This window comes from Plasmodium coatneyi, chromosome 5, assembly GCF_001680005.1.
Source record: "Plasmodium coatneyi strain Hackeri chromosome 5, complete sequence".
NCBI lineage: Eukaryota > Apicomplexa > Aconoidasida > Haemosporida > Plasmodiidae > Plasmodium > Plasmodium coatneyi.
Window position 1 is genome coordinate 33,352 of NC_033560.1, and position 22,108 is coordinate 55,459.

The window sequence follows — 22,108 nt, forward strand, 5'->3', positions numbered from 1 at the left end:
TTCCACTAATAACAGTTATACTAATGACAGTTCCACTAAAATAGCAGTTCCACTAATAACAATTACACTAATGACAGTTCCACTAAAATAGCAGTTCCATTAATTACAGTTCCACTAATAACAGGTTGCACTTATCAAGTTGCACAAATCTTACATGTGTCCTTCCCAATTAAAAAAAAAAAAAACCTGCGTTGCATCCCTCCAACTGCTCACCCAACTGCTGAAACCATGTCCTTCGACATCAGACCCCAATTGGGGACTCCCATATATGTATCCGCAGGAATAAGGAACCCATTTTCCTCCTGCGGATACATATATAGAAGCCCCCATTTGGGGTCTGATGTCGAATTTGTGAATTATCCTAACAGGAGTGTGTTCGTACTAGATATATGTATACGTGATCATCACAGTATTTTTTCATATATAGAATTTCGTATGGTTGACTAACTAGAAATAGGAACATTTTAAACCAAAAGAATGCACTATGCACACTTATCCTGCTGAAAAAACATATATATATATAGAAGAGTGTTTGTACACAGATAAGTTATGAACAAAAGGGGGGGAAGGGGATAGACATACTAATTATAAATTGGAGCGTGCAGAACATTTCTATTTATTTCTTTTCCTCTGTAGAGGCATTATGTAGGGTGATAAGCCACATTTCTTCCTTGTTTCTGTTCAGGGAAATCATTCTTCCTTCTTCTTCTTTGAGGTGCTCGTGATTGTCGTCCATCATATATGGTAGAATTATCAAGTGCCAAATCTGCTGTTGAATATAATGTGGAATAAAGTGTGGAAGTATCGTCCGTTGACGTATCAAAGTGACGTCTCGTGGTGGATTTTCTCTTCTTTCCACTAAGTGTGCTATGTATCCATGAAGGTAACAGATTATACTGAAAATTGTAAAGGGCACAAAGTGTAAAAATATGTATATATATATATATATATATGTGTATATTAATTTTATAATTACAGTTGTAATTACCTTATATAAAAAGGTAGCGACGACGCCAATTCCTAGGACAGAAAAAACGGATGATATGGCAGTCGTAGGGATGGTTCCACTGGAGGAATTTACTTCCCCTGTTTGTAATTGGATTGATGCATGTTGGGGCCCCTCCGATGATTCCTCCTGGGGTATTATGTTGCATGTCAATTCTGATAGCCTGTTCTGAATGCATTTTTTATATGTTCTATTATATTCCTGACAGTGTTTATCACCACTACTACTACTACTTCGGCTATCTGGACATTTTTTATTCAGTTCTTCGTAAGCTGATTTAATGTTCGTTAGGTGTTTCTTATATTGTTCAGAACAGAAATTGCCTCTTGTCTTCAGATGTTGTTTTATTTTATTATGGTCTTGAGAATATTCATATACTGCTTTCATTTCATTGAAAGTGTCCTTGTCAATTTTACTGTCATCATATATAATTGCACAAGCATTTTCTGAGCCAGAAATTTCTCCGCCAGGAATTTTTTTAAATTCGTCGTAGATTGTTTTCATAATACTCAAAAATGATTCGTTCACTTTAAATTTGTTAATTAATATGTCCCCTAACCAATAATAAAAGGGAAAACAATACGTACTCCCTAAGGTACGCATTCCCCCTGAATTTAGTACAATGCACCATGCTTTTACAATTTGATCTACATAAGCTTTGACACTGTCGTGCCCATTCAATTTATCGTTCAATGTAGTCTTTGTATTTTCGAGCCAAGTGCAGGGTGCGCTGTATGTACTCCATCCTGCGTCAAATGCAGCATATGCTGCCTTCGAAGGTAAAATTCGCAAATCCTGATCCTATAAATGTGGAATTCATAGGGGTGCACATTCCAATGTACATATGTACATATATATACACACATATATAAGTACATATACATATGTACATATATGTATATATTCCTATATATGTACATATATACATATGTATATATGTATATTCCACACATATATTGCCCTCCCCCCTAGTACGAAGATGAGTATTCAGTACTCTTTTTATTTCTTACTGTCATTGTTGTTTAAGTATGTGTATGTTTGTGTGTTCACATGTGCATATGTGGAAATGTGCAACTACTTCTACATAAAAAAATTTATACTAAGAACGTGTGTTGTCCTTTATATATGGATTCATACAGAATGTACACATGTGCAAATTTGTACAAATGTGCAAAAATTTCGCTTATTCTGCAGAATGATTATGAATGAATACATGTCAAATTTTTTCCTTTATACGTTACTTTTTTAAAGAATATATTATTTTTATTGAACTGTATATGTGGTTGTTTGGAAGTGCCGTGCTACTGCTATTCACATCATTCGAGTTATTGCTCATATACAAGAAAGTGTTAATTTTTCCTCCTCTGCAATAAAAATTTCAGTATGCACATTATTAATTCATGCTCCTCCTCTATTTAGGAAGGACCATGAAAAATTGTGAACACATACCATATTGTGCACAGTTAACATGAAAAAAAGATTCCTTCCTAAAATATTATGCACCTATGAGTATGTAATAAATGGATCGTACCACTTATAAAATAAGTAACCAATGCGGAGTGAAAATTGTATAAAGAGATGAAATTATTATATAACACAAAAAAAAAAAAAAAAAAATATGTATATATATATATATATATATAGAATAGAAAGAGTGCAAAGGGCACCTTCCCCCCATATACATATATATTCCTTATACATTCATTACATTACTAATTTATGCTTCCCGTTTTTGTCTATGTGATATATTATTCGGAATTGTGTTCTACTAAATAAAGAATATATTATTACTTACACCATTCGATTATTACGTATATAATAGTGGAGTACAATTTTTTTTTTTTTCTTTTTTTTTCTTTATAGAAATTTTGAGCGTGCGCACACACATCCCTTACCATATAAGAGTAGTAAATTCCTGTGTCAATATGGCATCCCCTTCTTCTTTTTTTTTCTTTTTTCCTTTTATTGTGATTACTTAATAATAATAAGTAATAATAATAGTAATAATAATAATAATAATAATAATTTTTTCCCATTTGTTAATATATAATTCTTCTTTATTTCCCCTTTATTTGACATTCGATAAGTACAATGTATAAGGAAATTATTTACATGTAATATACGTATATACATTGTGCACTTTCAGCTAATTAACTTCCCTCCTCTTTTTTCTTTTCTTTTTTTTAATTTTTTACTTTTTACTGTTTTTCTGTTATTTCTTAACTTTTTTTTTTTGTTTTTTGTGTGTATTGTATGAAGGTGTTTACATGTTATTGTGCAATTAATATGAATCGAAAGGAAATTTTTTCTACCATATTGATTGGATAGGAAACCTTTTTTTTCACCTAGGGATGATAACGTATATTGGTTCTTCTCCTTTCTTCGTTCCTGTTGTTCCTTTGCATTTGTTGTTGTTGCGGTCTGCTATTGTTTGTTCTTCCCTTCCTGTGTGGTCTGTCATATAGAGTAGAAGTTTCTGTAGAATCGTCATCTATTGTGGAATACTCGGTAGAATATATTGTTGAACTGTCTGCTGCTGTTAATGTGTCGAGGTCCCGTCGGCCGGATCTTCCTTTTCTTGTTTTGCTTCTATTGTTATTTGTGCTTCCTCCTCCTCCACGAAAGAAGATATTTTTTATTGCAGAAGGTAAAAGGTTATACTGAAATTTGTGAAGGACAAAGGGGTAAATATATGTATGTATACATATATTTATGTTATATTTATATATGTATATATATATATATATATAACTATATATAAATATATATACATATATACATATGTATATATGCTATATATATGTTACATAGTGTTAATTGTATGTACTATTACCTTATATAAAAAAAAAGCAGTCGTTGGTAGACCGACTACACTTAACAAAGAGGATACAATGGTTGCAGTGGGGTTCGCTTTAGATGCAAAATTCAGTTCTAAGTGAACGTGGTTATAAACGGTAACCTCTTTCTCACTTTCTCCTTTTGACATAGATGTTCCATTATGTGATAAGATGAGTGGGCTTTGATCATTAATTACATCAAATGTGTTTTTGAACCACGAACAATAGAGGTCATCATTAGTTGGGTTTTTGCCCCCTTCGGTCCCTTGCGACCATTTGCTTTTACAATCAGTAAGCACCTCACTAAATGCTGTTTGAGCTGATTGTAGGTGTTTGTAATAACCATCATCACAGGCGTTGCTAAACCATTGTAGTTTGTCTTTTATTCCTTTATAATCGAAGGTGAAATCAAACACTGTTTTTCGATGAAGGAAGAGGTCCTTGTTGATGGTAGGTTGGTTGTTAAGGGTGGTAGGTGGGTTGTTAGTGTATAGAAGTGTACAATTGTTCTGAACACCGAAATCTGAAAGTGCATCATAAATTTTTCCCATGACGTCCAAGAACTTAGTACCATCATTTCCCACCCTTGTCCATACCTCCTTACCAAGCCAAAAGTAGAGGAAATGACAAAGGGATTTATTAAACAGTTTATCCAATTCGTCCAGGTCGCTGTCCCCTTCCTGCGCAGAGAGATTTGCATCATCCTTCATTGTAGAAGCCTTACATAGACCCTTCGCAATTTCATCGATTTCATTTTTAATTTCAGTGCATGACTTTAACTTGTCCTTCACTGACGTTTCCTTCTGAGTCCCTAACTCACAATGGACTTTTTCCCCTTGGACTTTATCGTAGAATTTTAATTTTGAGGCTAACATGCTCAAATTGTCCTTCTGTAAAGTTGGTCAATAGATAACATATACTCCTTTGCATTTTTACTCCTATTTTTATTACACTAAGCATAAGGTAATATACGCATGCACATATATTTATGCATGTGCACTATTTAAACAAAAAATTAACCTTTAGAAATTGACCTCCTTCTTCTGACATTTTCCCTATACACTTCTGTATATAGTGAAATTATTTTCAGATGTTTTCAGATGTTTTCAGATGTTTTCAGATGTTATTTCTACACACATATATACATGTATAACACATACATATATATGTACAGGTAGAATGTGGATGCAAATTGTGCATGTACAAATTTTACGCAATTTGCAGGGTATGATGATGATGATTATGGTTGTGATGTTTGTGGTGGTTCTGACACTTCATGGAATGTACACATATGTTGTACATATATTATTATTATTACTACTACACACTTATTTCTTCCCTTTAAATAAGTATATATATATATATATCATTCCATCCCACCTACCATCCTCCCTTCTTCTTCTTCTTTTTTTTTTTTTAAGATGTAACGATAACACATGTTATATATACCAAATTATTATATGTACACAATTAAGGTATAAGCACGAATAAGTTTATTACTATAATAGAAGTATCGTAAAAAGAAGGGAGGAATAAAGAGGGGAAGAAAGAAACAAAGGGACAAGGAAGCAAAGGAAAAATCGCACAGTTCCTGTAATATATGTACTCCTTTTTTTCTTCTTTCCCTTTTTAATTAAAAATTTGTGAGCATTGTGAGCATTGTGAGCATTGTGAGCATTGTGAACATGGTGAACATACATGTACTCTTTTTTTCTATGCATACTTTACTATTTTTTCTTTGAGAAGGAGGAGGGGAAGGGAGGGCTTCAAGGAAGGGTCCCAATGGTTTAAAAGTGATCAGGTTTTTTTTTTTTTAAATGGGGAAGAGTTCCCTATAAATATTCATGGAAGGGTCCTTTCATAAATATTTCATGCAATGCATTCTACATACATCCATATGGTACATAGCACTTTTCAGTCAGTTAATTCACCTTCCATTCCATATACAGTGCAACTTATATATCATATGGAAGAGTAGTTGGAATAAAATATTTTTCCCCACTTTTTGGAAGAGTAAATTTTTTCCTTTTGAGCAGTGCTACTTTTTCTACCATTTTATACATGTAGAAATGAAAAGTATGTTAAAAAGTGTGCAAGCCATATAGTGCAGTTTATTAGTGGAGTCAAACTGTGCAGTTTACACTTAGTGAGGGAGTGTTTGTCACACTAAGTGGAGTCAAATTGTGCAGTTCATTTAGTGGAAGTTTACATTTAGTAGAGTGTTTATCACTTAGTGTGGATTGTTTGTTACACTTAGTTAGGAAGGGAGACATTATGAATTACTTCTAATTCTTAAGACGCCAGGTTCATTATATACGTTGATAACCTATATTCTTGCGACGACCGGTTGCATTATTTGCTACCCTTCTTTTTTGGCCAGGTGGTGATGGTCGTCGTGGTGGTGACCCACCATTATAGATGGTAGAATTATCTTTCGTTGAACCGTCAATTGTGGAAGTGTCCGCTGTTGTTGAATATATTGTGGAAGAATCTTCTGTAGATGTGTCGAATTCATGTTTTATTCTTGATGTTCTTTTCTTTCTTCTTGCGTTCCCTCTACTTCTGCTGTTGTTGTTTCCAAATTGGTTGTGGATCCAATCAGGTAAAAGATTGTATTAATAAAGAGGAAGAGAAGGGGAAGAAAGGTATGTGTATTATGTAGACATATACATACATATATATATATATACATAGTGGTAATTATAATTATTGTAATATTTTACCTTATATAAAAAAAGAGCTAATGCAGGTAATCCTATTCCTAATGTGGCCAGTGTACTACCCACAGCAGCAGATGCAAGAGCACCACCTGCACTTTGATCAGCATCACTAAGACTGCTTTTTCCACTACTACCAGCTTGATTTGGATTGGGATTTGATTTGGGTACTTGTTCACAGTGCAATTTCTGCAGCTCCCCTTCGCTACAGTATTCTCCAGCTGATCCCTTCCCCCCCGCTTTAAGCGGGTCACAATAGGAACCACTCTTCTGTGGCCCCCCGTCTTGTTTGAAATCCTCTTCTATAGCAGAACATGCTGATTGAATGGTGTCCAGGTGTTTGTGATAGGTTGAATCACAAGTCTTTGTACCACTAACACCATTCCCTAACTGTGATTGTAAGGTTTCATAGTCCTTGGAGTAGTCGAAATGTATTTTTACTTGGGGAAAAAATCCTTCGTCGCTAATATCATTGTATATAATTTTACACCAATTCTCGCTAGAAATAGTCTCGAATTCCTGGTAAACCTTTTTTTTAGTGTCCAAAGGTGATTGAATGTGCAATGTGTTCTTTAATAGATTCCATAACCAATAATAAAAATATTGACATTGTAGACCACGGGATTGATTCGCATTTGTCACCTTTGAGGATGCATAACAATATGCTCCTACAACCTTATCCGTGTAATTACTGGCATTGCTACAGTCCCTCATAGTCTCGTCCCACTTACTTTCTAATTGTTTATATGACCCATCAGGAGTGCAGAAAGTACGGTAATCTTGGCCATTGCTGAAATTTACATACTCTTTCCTTGAGGGTAACTTCTTTAAATCATCCTCCTATAAAAATGGAATTTTAGTGAAAAGTACATTGTGTAGAAATGGAATGTTGTTAATGTGTATTTCTTTACGTCCTCATTACTATTATATTATATATATATATATATATATATATATATATATATATATATATATATATATATATAGCATTCCATGATGCACACACATATTACTGGAATTATTCAATTATTCCATCCTTTGAATAAAGGAAGAAAGAACAATGCTGCAGTGTTTTTACCGTCAGATCTGCTGTTGCGGGTTTTGCCATGGTTCATGCATTTTCCTATACATATAATGTGAATTTATGCTAAGAATGTGTGTTCCTTCCTTATATTTATGCAGAACATAAATAAGTATGTGTGCAAGGAACTTTTTGCAAGACCTTCCAACAATAATTATGTAAGAATATTAAATTTTTCTGTTCTTTATTCAATAATGACATATTCTTCAATTGCTTAAGAAATGGCAGTACTACAGGTATGTGCACAAAGTTACCCTATATACAGGGATAAGGTAGAAATACTAACACATGTTTCACAATAACAAAAAAATAGAATGTAAGGGGTAGGATGTAAACTTTCTTTTTCTCTCATATCGTTGCTTGCTTCCTTGCATCCTTTTATTTATTTATTTACATTATTATATTATTGCATTGTACATTGGGACTGATTGTTTGTGAAGTCGTTTGTGAAATCGTTTGTGCATTTGTTTGTGAAGTTGTTTGTGATTGTGTTTGTTTGGAATGTTATATTATTTCTTATAAGGCTCTACCCATACGTATATAGGAGAAGGTCGGAACATGTTTTTTTCTTTTTTTTTTTTTTTTTTTTAAACGGGAAAATTTTTTGGATGTATTCTATTCATTAATATTTCTCCCATATTTTTTTTAAGGGAGATTATTATTAGAAGTTTTTAGCATGTGTCATATTGTATGCAGTTAATATATATACACAGAGAATACTCTTCCCCTCCTTTTCTATATATGTGTATATTTATACTTATTGGAATAGTTCAATTATATAGGATAAATGAAGTACATACAGCAGATAAAGGAAGTGTGCGTATGTTATACAGGAGTGAGATGGAATTGTGCGGATTATGTGTACTAAAAAAAAAAAAAAAAAATTTTATATGCACCCTAAAAGTGTTTATATGCACCACCCCCCTCTTTTTCCTTCCTTCTTATTTATTATCTTCCAACAGTAATAATAAGTACCACCCTCAAAACATTAACCAGGAAAAAGTTCCTATCATCACAAATGGCTTAGGAAAACTACTTACTATAAATGAAGGAGTAAACCACATTATTCATTTTAAAAATTTCACCCCTAGTCTCAAAATTGTTTAAGGGAGCACATCTAAATGGAATGCGAAAAATATATTGGGAGCAATTCCTTATATTCCATTCATAGAACCTATAATAATGCACATTGTACATTCATAATATGCAAATATTAAAGGAAGCACAGAGAAGGAATAGATGCAACACGAAATTATGTGCACATTTGTGGCTTGTTATTGTAGGAAGAACAATGTACCTTTAGCTACATGTTCCCAATCATATAGAAACATACATATATATGTATATATATATAACTATATATGGACATATACATGGCGAAGGGACACACATTTGTACACCCCCAAACATACGACCTGCTACCCCCTCCACACCTCCATACGGCTATTCCCCACTACGTCCCCCTTCTACACCCATACGATTACTACCCCTACATACGACTATCCCCTCTACACACACCCTTCATACTATTATTATAATGTATATGTAGACACCATTCCTTATGGTTCATATGTGAAACTATTATTCTATTCATTGTACTTCACTGCACAGATTTGTATTGCATTATGCAGTATGGACAATCCATTAATACATACATATATTTTTCCCCATCATAATAATGTGTGCATACCTCATAATAATAGGGGATGATGTTTCCCCACTACAACACTTCTTAAAAGGGGGAACATTACGGAGGGGGGAGATATTGTTCCTTCCTTTCCTCAAGGAGGAATGTTGTTCCTTCCTTGGTGCGAAGGTAATATTCCCCACCACTACAACCACCCTAAAAAAGGGAGGTGGTTCCCACACCCTCCTAAAAGGAAGGATGGGGGAACGATGTTCCCACTACAGCACTTCCTATAAATGGGGGAAGGGGGGGGTTGTCCACTTCATTAGGGGTCCATTTCATAAAGGATCTCTCTTCCAAAGTTGTCCATTCCTGTTTTTATGGAAGTAGGAACATTTCTTCCTTCTTCCTGCCTGCACTACATAAGGAAAAGTATGAATGGAGGAGACACCAATTTATTCTAGATCATAGTGTACTCCTACATTCCAGGGAAGTAGTGTACGTATATGTACCTTTACTATTAGCAGGAGGGTAGGGGTGTGTGATGTGTTTATGTCTGTGTATATATGCACACTATTATTATATTGTTCATACAGTGCTTGCTCTATTTCCCACACATATATATATAAATAATATTCATTGTAGTTACATGTATTGTATTCATAAATATTATAGTCACACATACATATATATATATGTCTGCATACATATATATCTACATACACATATACTCCATATATATACACATATGTATGTGTATACATATATATATATATATATGAAGTTAGTGCGTTCTTCATGTGGTGCTCATACTAAAAATTGGAAGAAAAAAAAAGAAAAGAAAAGAAAAGAAAAGAAAAGAAAAGAAAAGAAAAGAAAAGAAAAGAAAAGAAAAGAAAAGAAAAGAAAAGAAAAGAAAAGAAAAGAAAAGAAAAGAAAAGAAAAGCATAGAAAGAAAAAAAAAAAAAAAAAAAAAGAAAGGAAGGAAGGTGTGTAGGGCGGTGCAGTTTTTAGGGGTAGAAGTAAGGTTCTTAGGTTGGAGGGAAGGAAGTGCGCTTAGTGTAAGTGTGCACAAAGGTGCACTTAGGGGGTGCTAGGGTGGAAGGGGAAGGTTGCTCATTTTACTTTTAAAGAAGAAAAAAAAAAAAAAAAAAAAAAAAAAAAGAAGTATGCCTAGGGAAATGTGCACGATGGTACACTTGGTGGTTGTAGGTAGGTGGTAGGGTAAAAGGAAGGAAGTATGCTTAGAGGACGCGTGCAGAGGGGTGTACCTTAGTGGGGTTTTAGGTGGACGAAAAGTTGTTAGGGTGGTGGTTGGTGCAAGGAAGGTAGTAAATGTGCAAAGGCGTGCAAGGTTGGGTGTTAGGGGTGGAAGGAAGGGGCGTAAGGATGTAGAGGTAGGGTGTAGGGGTATTAGAATGAAGGATCTGTTATGGTTGAAGAAAAGTAGGTCACTTCCTTTAGAGACCAATACACGCGAAGGGTGATTAAAAAAAAAAAAAAGAAAAAAGAACATTTAAGGAATAAAAAAAGAAGGCTTAAAAAGAAAAAGAAGATTTAAGGAATAAAAGAAGAATGTTCTAAGGAAAGAAAAAAAAAAATGTTTAAGGAAGAAAAAAAGGAAGGTGTATAGAAGGAAGGTGTAAAGAAGGAAGGTGTAAAGAAGGAAGGTGTAAAGAAGGAAAGTGCAAAGAAGGAAGGTGTAAAGTAGAAAAGGTGTAAAGAAGGAAGGTGTAAAGAAGGAAGGTGTAAAGAAGGAAGGTGTAAAGAAGAAAAGGTGTAAAGAAGAAAAGGTGTAAAGAAAGAAGGTTAAGAAAAAGTTGTAAGGAAGGAAGGATTAAGGGAAAATAAAAAAAGAAGTTTTAACGAGAAGGTGTAAGGAAAAGGGAGATTTAAGCGGAAAGAGAAGGAAGGAGGTTCCTGCTTAATTAATATTAAGAAGTTTGTACTCGATTGAATGGTCATCATGGGGGATATTTGGAGAAAATTATTATGGAAATGGTCCAATGACAGGAGGAGGCTCGGGAAGAAGGGCAATGTTGTTGATGTAAGGAATAATTATAGGAACGAGGAGTGAAGAATGAGTATGTGCTTATGTGTGTAGCAATAAATTGCTGTGGATGGTTGTTTAAATATATATATGTGCGCGCATTTTTTTTTTTTTTTTCCTTACTACAGCAAATAATATGGGACAAAACAGAACAAATATTCGGCGACTTACTGAATTTTACACGTGGTGACTGGGAGTTTGTGAAGATAATTTGTAGCGAGGTGGGCACTGGTAATACTACAGATGTAATAAATGCTAAGGAATTGTGCAAAGCCATGGTTGAAATATACCTTTACATTGATGAGATGGAACAAATTAAGGGTAAACCCACATGGATTAAGAAAACTAAGGATGAGGAGACATCCTACTTAAAGTGTCTCGTGGGTTCTACTGCTATGGTTAAATTATTAGGGAACCATTGCAAAATGAAAGAAATGGCAGCATATCTCCTTCCTAGGTTAATAGCGAATAGACAATTGTTGGGGGTGGAAAACAGCAACAGTAAGTGTGAGGGCATAGACTTTAATACTATAAGTATAGGCGATAAAATTCTTGGAAAACAAATGGAAGCATGGATAGAGAAGAAGAAACAGGAGAAGAATGAAAGCATGGAGGGGCTGGATAAAATAGTTAGAGAGCAGGACTGCGAAGTAATCATTCCAAGGGATAATGAACCGCAGGAAGATGATGAGGTGAACGTCGGAGGAATTTTTAAGGTTATAAAGGATACTGATTCTGAAAAAATTAAAGCCGTTGCGGAAAGTAAAGGGAGCCTAGGAGAAGAAGGTATAAAACAAATATTGGATAAAGCAGAAGACAGAATGAAGAAAAAGCAAAATCCTCTGGGATGTGTTCACAGAACAGGTGTAGAATTCGAGGAAGGAGAAGAACGTAAGGGAGCACATTCATTTATGGAGTACATTTAACGAATGTAGACATGAAAGGAAGTTATTCCTTTTTTTTTTTTTTTTTCTTTTTTTTTTTTATATAGAATAAAGGTTCTGCTTGAGTAAAGGAAGAATGATTGCATTGCAATTACATATTGTTCCTTTTTTTCTATACAGTTAGTATTTGGGATTGGTTCACATATTTATCCAACAGTCCGACTAAGACTGATTCTGGAAATTGGCTAGAATATGAAGCTAAATCCGCAATATGTGAAGACACGGAGAATGGTTATGATGTAGACCTAAATAAGTATGGGGATTTTTGCAAACTTATGGTGAGGAATGTGCTCCTGATGACCAATATTGAAAATCAGTATAAGGATAACCAAACAGGGTGCAAGGGGGAAGTAAAAGGCATTACCCTATGTGAACTCCTAAGAGTATGGACATATTATATGGAATTGTTCTGTATTCCTAGGAAGGTCATAGAATATGCCTTTAAGGGATTGGAGGAAGTAAGGGATGCATTTGATGCAGGTAAGAATTATGTGGAATGTACTTATGGTGCACCTAGGATTCCGTACGGAGACGGAAATTATGTGCCACCCGAAGCGCACGACCTATTTCTCACAAGTAAGTTGTATAGTATGATGGGAGCGTTAACTGAGAAAACATGGTGCGAAGGGGATAAGTGGCAATATAGGAAAAATGCGTCCCCAGGTCCTGGTCCGGCACGCACAGATAAAACGACACAGCGAGGAACAATCCCTGATAGTGGGACACTTAAAGATTTAACGAAACTTGTTCAGAAGGTGGATGATAAAGTGAAGCAAGAGGAAACTGAACTATCAGAAATTGTGGACCAAGCCATTAATGAAGTCCTACCGGACTCACCACTTCAACCACCAACCCAAAAACCAGATACCGAAGCAAGTGAGGAGGCAAGAGGAGTTGCATCCCCCCCTGAGAAGAAGGAAGAAGAACCACCTGAACAGGAAGAAGCATCTGAAGATGATGAAGCGTCTGACAGCACTGAAAAAACGACTTCAGGTAAGGATACAGCATCTTCTTCCTGATATTGTCCTTTGTCCAGATCTTCTCCCTATGGATAATGACAATATTGTGTACCATAACAGTTGATGATGACTCAGCTGATGATCCTACAAATGTAAAAATTCCTGGTTCTTCAGGTAAAACTGAAGTTCCTGATATTTAAAATATCCCCTTCTCCTAATCCTCGCCTCTCAGTTAATGAAACCCAAGACTCCCAAACTCCAACCACAGGAACAGACACTCAAATTCCATCAGGATCTGCAGCTGAAACTCCAGGTAAGAACACTAAGAATCAAAATAAAGATATAAAAATAAAGGAGAGGCGGGACGGAAGAAAGGGAAGAAAGAAAGGAAGGAAGTATTCACCTTCTTCACTTTCTTCCTTCCCTTTCCTTCTTTCCTTAGATCCCATCCTTCCACCTTCCGGATGAAGTACGTTCACTCAGGAAAGGGTGCACCTACAACACCTTAGGGTCATACTATCACATTGAACTATATGGAAACAACACTTCCACCCCTTCCATTTTCTTCCTTTCCCTTCACTACTTCAGGTCCTGCCCCTCCGGTTCCTGCTCCCGCTCCTGCTCCGGTTCCTTCCCCTGCCAAACTTACTAGCAATATTGACCTCCCTACCCCATACCTTCCTTTGGCTCCTGCCGTGCTTGGTATATCTGTTATGAGTTATCTCCTTTGGAAGGTAAGAAAAAAAAGGAGAAAATATATTTTCCGCAAAAAAAAGAGAAAAAAAAGAAGAAAAAAAAAAAAAAGAAAAGAAGAAAATAATACAGGTGAATGAATCAGTGGGGGTGCTTAGGATTTCGCATTTTAGGGGTGTGTGTGTCAGATTTCGCATTTTGGGGGTGTATGTATGTAGGATTTCACATTTTAGGTTGTGTCTATAGGATTTCGCATTTTAGGGATGTGTGTGTGTAGGATTTCGCATTTTAGGGTGTGTTTCTGTAGGTTTCACAGTTTAGGGTGTAGGATTTCGCAATTTGGATTTTGAAGTAGTAATTATTGTTGCGTGCGCGCAACATTTCGCACCCCTATAAAAAAAACATTTTTTTCCCTTTTTTTTTTTTTTTTTTTCTTTTTTTGTAGTACATTGGAATACTTGGTAAGGGAAAAAAACGTTACAGAAGAGCTCCTAAAGCACTCGGTCCAACCTTAGAACAGCAGATTGTTGACCATGTGGACGAGCAGGATGGTCCACGTGAATATTACATTGTAAAGGAACGAAAACCTCGTTCTACGCCTTTAAAAAGGAGGAAAAAACGGCATGTTGGTCCCCCTGCCGGTCGTCGTGGCGGTGTACGTCGCCGCATGATTATTGATATTCATTTAGAAGTCTTAGACGAATGTGAAAAAGGGCGCCTGCATTCGACAAAGGAGGACTTTTTTGAAATTTTGGTTAAAAAATTCATGGGAAGCGAATTCATGAAAGAGGAAAATGTTCCTAAGGAAGAAGTTCTTAAGGAACAGGTTCCAAGTTCAGATTCCGGGTTTAGGGAAGAAAGACTTTGTTCCAAAGGAAGATGCTCCATGTTCAGATTCCTCTTTTAGGGTTGGTGTCCCTAAGGAAGATGTTCAATGTTCGGTTTTAATGTTTAGGGAAGAATGACTTTGTTCCTAAGGAAGGTGATCCTATGGATGGTATTCATAGGGTTGAAGTTACTAAGGAACAAGTTCGAAGTTCAGAGTTCCGGGTTTAGGATGTAGTAAATATTTTTTTTTTTTTTTTCTCGTTTTGTTTTGTATGAAATTGTTTAGATGTTTATGTGCAAAATCAATATAAGTGGAAGTGAAGGAAATTTTTTTCCTTATTTTGATTTGTTTAGTAAAAATTTTTTTTCACGAAGATCCAAAATATTTAAATTTTTTTGGGTTATAAGTTTTTATCTTTATAATGTTTTTTGTTTTCGCCTTTTTTTTAAAATAAAAAATATTTTTTCATATGTCAGGACCTTTTTCCACATCCGTGCCCCTTTCTGGGAATATTTTTTCCTTATGTGCTTATACAAACATACAAATGGAAGGAAGAAAAGAAAGTAATATGAAGAAAAGAATGAAGGAATAAAAAAAGGAAAAAAGGAACAAATGAAAAAAAAATGTAGGAAGGAAAAAAAAGAAGGAAAGAGAAAGAAGTGAAAGTGCCATTGTGGTTGTTACATTTGTATGAACTATGCGCATTTATTTATGTTCGTCCCCTTCCGTTCTCCAGTAGGGGGGAGGGAAAGGCATTCCTCTTCTAGGTGTTACATTCCACACACACAATGTGTATATATTGTTTAAACATTCCATACATAATGTGTGTGTTTACATTCCACACAGAATGTGTATGTTGTGTTGTGTTGTTACATTACACACACACAATGTGTTCCATGTTGTGTGTTACATTCCAATATGTGTGTTGTGTTGTATTTTACATACGTTGATAAGCAATATTATTCCTGTTTCCTCTTCTACGATTATTCGTTCTCCTTCCTCTGGATGTTGACCCATCGTAAAAGGTAGAATCTTCGTCAATAGAATCCCCTACTGTTGAAGCTTCTGTGGAATATTCTCTTGTTAACGTGTCGTCTTCCGTGAGTGTGTCGTCGTCAAAGTCGCTTTTAATTGTTCTTCTTTTTTTTCTGTTCCTTATATTATTGCTGCTGCTGCTTCCAAAGAAGGTGTTTTTTATTCCAGAGAATAATGAAGTGTACTGAAGTAAGGAAAGAAGAGGGCAAAGGAAGGGGTGAAAATGTATCCCACATATACAGCGCATTGTTCAATTAATGTATATATGTGTGTATTTGTATGTATATACATATTTTTTTTAATAGAGAACACAAACAAACAAAACAAACAAAACAAACACAACAAACAGACAAAACAAACAATCACAAACACAACAAACGCAATAACAACAACAAACAAGCAAAAAACAAAAAAATATATATAGTAATGAATATGTTATTATTTATATACTTTTAAGTGTGTATATTTGTAATTATAATTACTATTATAATTAAAGTAATAATTATAACCTTATATAAAAAGAAAAGAACTGTTGGTAGTCCGATTGCGGCAAGTCCACCAGACACACCAGGCACAACACTACTACCACCAGGAGGACCGTTTTCTTCCAGTTTCTTTGTTTCTGTTGGGACTTGTGAACCAGATCCAGATTTACCAGGATTGCACATTCCAGTAGAACCTGGTCCGGAAGAACCTTCACTGCAGGTTGCACTGCCTACAACTGCGGGTGGACGTACTGCTGCTGGTTTAGCAGCAACCGGTTTTGCTGCGGTCGCAGGTTTGACTGCAGTGCATGTTAGTTGTTCTGGTAGTTCCTCCGGTGGGGTGCACTTCCCAGTGTTTATATATTCTTCCTCAAAATTTTTACAATATGTATTCCTAGGAGTTTTATTCCTAGGAGTAATACAATGAGTACATAACTCTGCATATGTTGACTTAACTGCAGTAAGATGTGCAGTATACTGTGTAGAACTGACATATCCATTACACTTCGAATTTTCCTTTAAAGCTTTAATGTTATATTCATAATCGAAAAATTCTTTAAGCACTTCGAAGTATGGTATGCTAATTTTTGGGTATAAATCTTCGCACACCCTTTCCTTTTCATCGTCCCAAATGAATTTCTCCAGTTCTTTGTAAATGTAACTCATAACTTCCCACAATTTTTTATCCCGATCGCTTTTTCCCTTTAAATTGTCCTTTATTTTGGCACCAATCCAAAAGTATAAAAAGTAACAGGGTGCATTTTCATCAGGCTTCAACTTCAATTGTTCGCTTATCCACCATGCATAACAGTAGTTTTGCAGAATTTTATTGGCATGCTCCTTAGGAATATATGTGTGATTATTCAATATTTTTTCTAGTTCCCCCTTTATGGTTTGCTCCTTCTTCTGCTCCTTATTAAGTACTTGACACCATGGACCTCCATCTAATAGAGCATATGCTTGTTCTGAAGGTAATTTTTTTGAATTTGAACCTGTCTTCCCCTACAAAATGTGTAATTAAAGGAGAAAATATAGAATAAATATGGACACACCTATGTGCCCCCTACATATATATACATATACATATATATATATATATGGAACATTATATGAGTGCACTATTGGAATGTCTATTTTGCACATGCATTTAGCATATGAAATGTGCATATTTTCGACATGTACTTGGAACAGTTGAACTTTGCATATATATATATATATGTATGTATATACACACATATACATATACAACATATGTGTATATATATATAGAGCATTATATGTGCGTATATATTATTAAAATATACACTCCGAATATGAACTAACGGCCACTTCTTCTGCTACTTTTGACAAGGAGGTAAAGTGTTCCTTATGTTTAGATTCACATGTTGATTTTAAATCATTTGGATGGTTGCCACCATCAAACACTTCCTTAACCTTCTTACAGTATGGATCATCTTCCATGCCCTGCCGCAAGCAATAACTATTCATTTCATTGTAGTCATGGTCAATTTTGTCCAGGTATTTGGAATATTTTCCCCCACAGCCGCAATTATCACTATTTTCTAAATAATCCTTTATGGTTTGATAGTTGTTCCAATAGTCGAATACTGTTTTCCTCCGGTCGAAAAGTGCTTTACTGCTGCTAGTGTACCTAAGTTCATATTTGTCACTGTAGAATGACGAATCCAATATTTTGCATATTGCATTTAAATCGGTACTGAAGTGATCCTTGTTCATTAATTTGTTATGTAATAAATGCCCCAACCAATAATAGAAGAAATTATAGCGTTCCTCATAGGTAGCAGCATCCTTACTGCTGTTCATCATTTGAGTTATATAATACCATGCTGCGGCAATCTTTTTCGTACAATCATATTTATCATGATAGGCGCTCAATGTTCCCAAAACTGCACTTACGCTTACAGCGGAAGTAGGATTAGTGGCGTACAGGTTTTCACTAGCGTCCAACTTCTTATACACTTGATTTGAAGGTAACTTACCTAAACATGCATCCTACAAAAAAAATATACAATCAACGCAAAATACATATGTGTATACATCCATACATTTACACTACATTATATGATATACACATGGAACATATATATATATGGGTACACATAAACTACTATGTGTATATATACACATTTTTTTTTTCAAAATAGTGGAAAAGTGAATGAATTATATTGGTTATATTATTCCCTTTTTACCATTTGTGTTTTTAGGTATGTAATTCCTTTGTATACAATGATTTCTGTATTAAAAATGTACGCTGTTTCTTCCTATACATTTATGCAGAATACATATTTGAGGAATTTTTTTTCTCTGTTTCACAGAAGTTGTAACTTAATGAATTGTTGTATCAAAATTTCTGCGTTACCATATGTTTTAGGTATATATATATATATATATATATTCTTCTTCTGTATGTATATATATATATATGAATATATATACATATAAATATATGTACATATATTTATATATATATACATAGTACCACATCTCTTTTTCTTCTTCCCTTTTTCATGGATGATCATTTTAATAACAAAAATATATTATCATTTTTATAACAAAAATAAGTTTTTTCCTTCCTTCCTTTCCCATGTATATTTATTTTTTTTTTTTTTTATGAATATATATAAAATAAGTAACTCACCTACATATATATATATATATATATATATATATATATATATATATATATATATATATATGTAAGGAATAGTGTATGTGTACATATGATATATTATGTATGTACCTATTTTTTGAGCTGCTTTACACGCCATCCCTTTCCTTCTTTCAGTACAGATTACACTGAACATGTTATTGTTCCCTTCTTTTTATTTTTTTATGTTCCTCTTTTATTTTATTTTTTATTTTTTGTTATTATTTTTTATATTATTTTCATTTTTTTCTATTTTCTGTTTTGTATGAAAGTGTTTACATTGTTCATGTGTGTAAAACCAATATATAAGTGAAGTGGAAGGGGGCGAAAAAAAAAAAGAAGAAGAAAAAAAAAAAAAAAAAAGAAATGAGGGAAAGAATACCATTCTGTCCTTTTACACTGTATAAACTATGCGTTAATTTATTCTCACACTGGAGGGACATCACATTTAATGGAACGGCATCACATACCTTGATAAGCAATATTTCTCGACTGCTGTTGCCTATTCCTTTGTCTTTGTTGACTTCGTTCTCGTTGTTGTCTATTATTATCTGCTCTTTTAGGTGCTTTACCATTATATATGGTAGAATTGTCTACTGTTGATAAGTCTATCGAATCCGCTACTGTTGAGTCCGTTACTGTGGACCCATCGGTGGCAGAGTCTTCCAATTGTTGTTGTTTGTGTTGTTGTCGGGTGGTAGATCTTCCTTTTCTTCTTCTGCTTTTATTGTTACTTCCTCCAAAGAGGTCTTTTATCCCAGAAGGTAAAAGATCATACTGAATGAAAGAGGAGTGTAAGGGAAGGAAGAAGGGTGGATGGAAGGATGGAATATATGCAAATGTACATATATATGTGAAGTATATATATGTACATATATATGTGTATATGTATATATATATAATTATATATGTATGTATATATATGTATATTTTGTACATTTTGTTGTGGTAATTCTACCTTATATAATAAGAATGGAGCAACTGTCATTCCGAGTGTACCAAATATAGAAGAAAGGGAGGACGTAGTTTTGGCATTGCGGACGGCTGCAGTTAAGTCTGCTTCTGCTTTGGAGAGTGCTAGTTTTGCTTCGCGTTCTATTCTTCCCTTTGCAGATATTAATTTAGTTTGCAACCTTGTTAGTTCCCCTTGAATGATACCCCCATTCCCAAACCGAAAATTTTGACAGTAACCATTTCCCTTATAAGTGTCCTGTTTACAACTCACTTCCATTGCATCTTCTGCTGATCTGACATTTTTTATGTAACTTTCGCATTCATTAACAACGTTGGATCCACCATTCTTTAATAATACTAGTACAGTAGTATGGTCATATAAAAAATCAAATAATGTTTTTCTTTTTTCGAAGATGTCTTTGTCAACTTTATCACATATATCTTTACATCGCTGTTCCTTAAATATTTTTGTCGTCAGTTCTGAACAAATAGATTTTAGCGTGTCCTGCAAGTCGGTAACTCCCGAACTATTAAATAATTTATGCCCTATCCAGAAATAAAGAAAGTAACAGGCTTCCGTTGTGAAAAATCTGCCTTTTCCATATTCGCCGTGAACGTAACATGCGGCATCAAGAATTTTACTTGCATGTTTTCCCATCTTACTCTCCAATTTTTTGAGCTCAGTTAAATCTCCTGAGCAAGCAATTTTATGATCTATGTAGGTCCCATCGAATTTTTCGTAGAAATTTTGATGGGAAGGTAAGGTTTTTTCTAAAGTCTGTTCCTGTAGGTGGTGTAGTTAATGGAGTATATATATATACATACATATGTCCATATATATATTTATGTATATATGTATGTGTTCATTTTTGAGTGGAAGGAAAATGGAATGTGTGTGCACATTACTTCTTCTTGCTCAAAATAATCATGATCCAGCGTCATTGTTTATGCACAGATGTGTGTTGTATATATTTTTCTTCTCTTATGCTGTTGTTGTATATATGTATAATGTGAATTTTTATATATATGGAAAGTTGTGTTCTGTTTTATTTCATACATTCAATATACAAAGGGGGAGTATATGTATATATGTGAAAATTTTCAGTTGTGTATACCGAACTTCCATTTTAGTAGTATTTAAAAGAATGGATTATTAAAAAAAAAAAATTATTAAAGAATTATTAAGGAATTATTAATAATTATTAACATATATACATATAGTACAGTATATACATAAGAAAGATTTTTTTTGCCCTTACCCTTCTTCCTTTTTCCTTTAAAAATGTAATATTATTTTCTCCCTTCCTTTAATATGTACACATAATATATATGTTAACTGAGTTCCGCCACTCTCTTCTATCCCCGCTCCTTTCCTTTTATATTTTGTGCACATATATATATATTAAAGTATTCCTTCCCTTTTCATTTCATTTTATTTTATTTTCACTTTTATTATTTTATTTTTATTTTTTCTTTTTCTTTCTTTATGCGCATAATGTAAATAACTTATCCCTATATATATATTAGAAATATTACATTTAACCAATGAACTGAGTTTTTGCTCTTCCCTGGTCTTCTAACCCATCCGAGGTTCTACACCTTCTTCTCTTTCCTTCCCTTTTTGAATATTTATTATATTTCATATATTAGAACATCCTTTCCTTCTTTTTTTTTTTTTTAATTTTTGGCTTGTTATGTATTCATTTTATATGAATGGTTTTTTTTTTTTTTTTTCTTCCTTCCTTTTTCTTCTAAGGAATTTTTTCCCTTTTGAGCAGTGCTACTTTTTCTACCATTTTATACATATAAAAATGGAAGAATGTCCAAAATTGTGGAGGGAGTGTTTGTTTGTTTGTCACACTTAGTGGAGTGAGAACACTTAGTGGAGTGAGAACACTTAGTGGAGTGAGAACACTTAGTGGAGTGAGAACACTTAGTGTAGTTTACTTAGTGCAGGTTGTTACACTTAGTGAAGGAAGTGTTTGTGTTACACTTAGTGAGGGAGTGTTTGTTGTTACACTTAGTGTGGAGTGTTGTTGTTACACTTAGTGAAGGAAGTGTTTGTGTCACACTTTGTGTGGAGTATTTGTTGTTAGACTTAGTGAGCAAGGGAGTGTTTGTTGTTACACTTAGTGGAGATTGTCATAGTGGAGTGTTTGTGTCACACTTAGTGTGGAAGGAAGGACACATTCATCCATTTTAACATTACATACGTTGATAACG

General features: G+C 34.2%; 3 protein-coding genes across 3 annotated transcripts; all 3 read right to left on the bottom strand.

The window, feature by feature from the left end:
* Positions 1 to 616: 616 nt before the first annotated feature.
* Positions 617 to 2,022, bottom strand: PCOAH_00009910 (Variable surface protein Vir7-like protein; the record flags this gene model as incomplete). Its single annotated transcript, XM_020057800.1, has 3 exons — positions 617 to 766; positions 989 to 1,807; positions 2,017 to 2,022. 3 exons carry the CDS (start codon positions 2,020 to 2,022, stop codon positions 617 to 619), a joined length of 975 nt encoding a protein of 324 aa, XP_019913483.1.
* Positions 2,023 to 3,351: 1,329 nt separating this feature from the next.
* On the bottom strand, positions 3,352 to 4,893 carry PCOAH_00009920 (KIR protein; the record flags this gene model as incomplete). The annotated part of the gene is made up of 3 exons (XM_020057801.1): positions 3,352 to 3,666; positions 3,840 to 4,733; positions 4,864 to 4,893. The coding sequence occupies 3 exons, from the start codon at positions 4,891 to 4,893 to the stop codon at positions 3,352 to 3,354; spliced, it is 1,239 nt and encodes a 412-aa protein (XP_019913376.1).
* A 1,259-nt stretch (positions 4,894 to 6,152) lies between these two features.
* PCOAH_00009930 (KIR protein) lies at positions 6,153 to 7,668 on the bottom strand (the record flags this gene model as incomplete). The annotated part of the gene is made up of 3 exons (XM_020057802.1): positions 6,153 to 6,405; positions 6,514 to 7,400; positions 7,639 to 7,668. The coding sequence occupies 3 exons, from the start codon at positions 7,666 to 7,668 to the stop codon at positions 6,153 to 6,155; spliced, it is 1,170 nt and encodes a 389-aa protein (XP_019913413.1).
* Between the last annotated feature and the right edge of the window lie 14,440 nt (positions 7,669 to 22,108).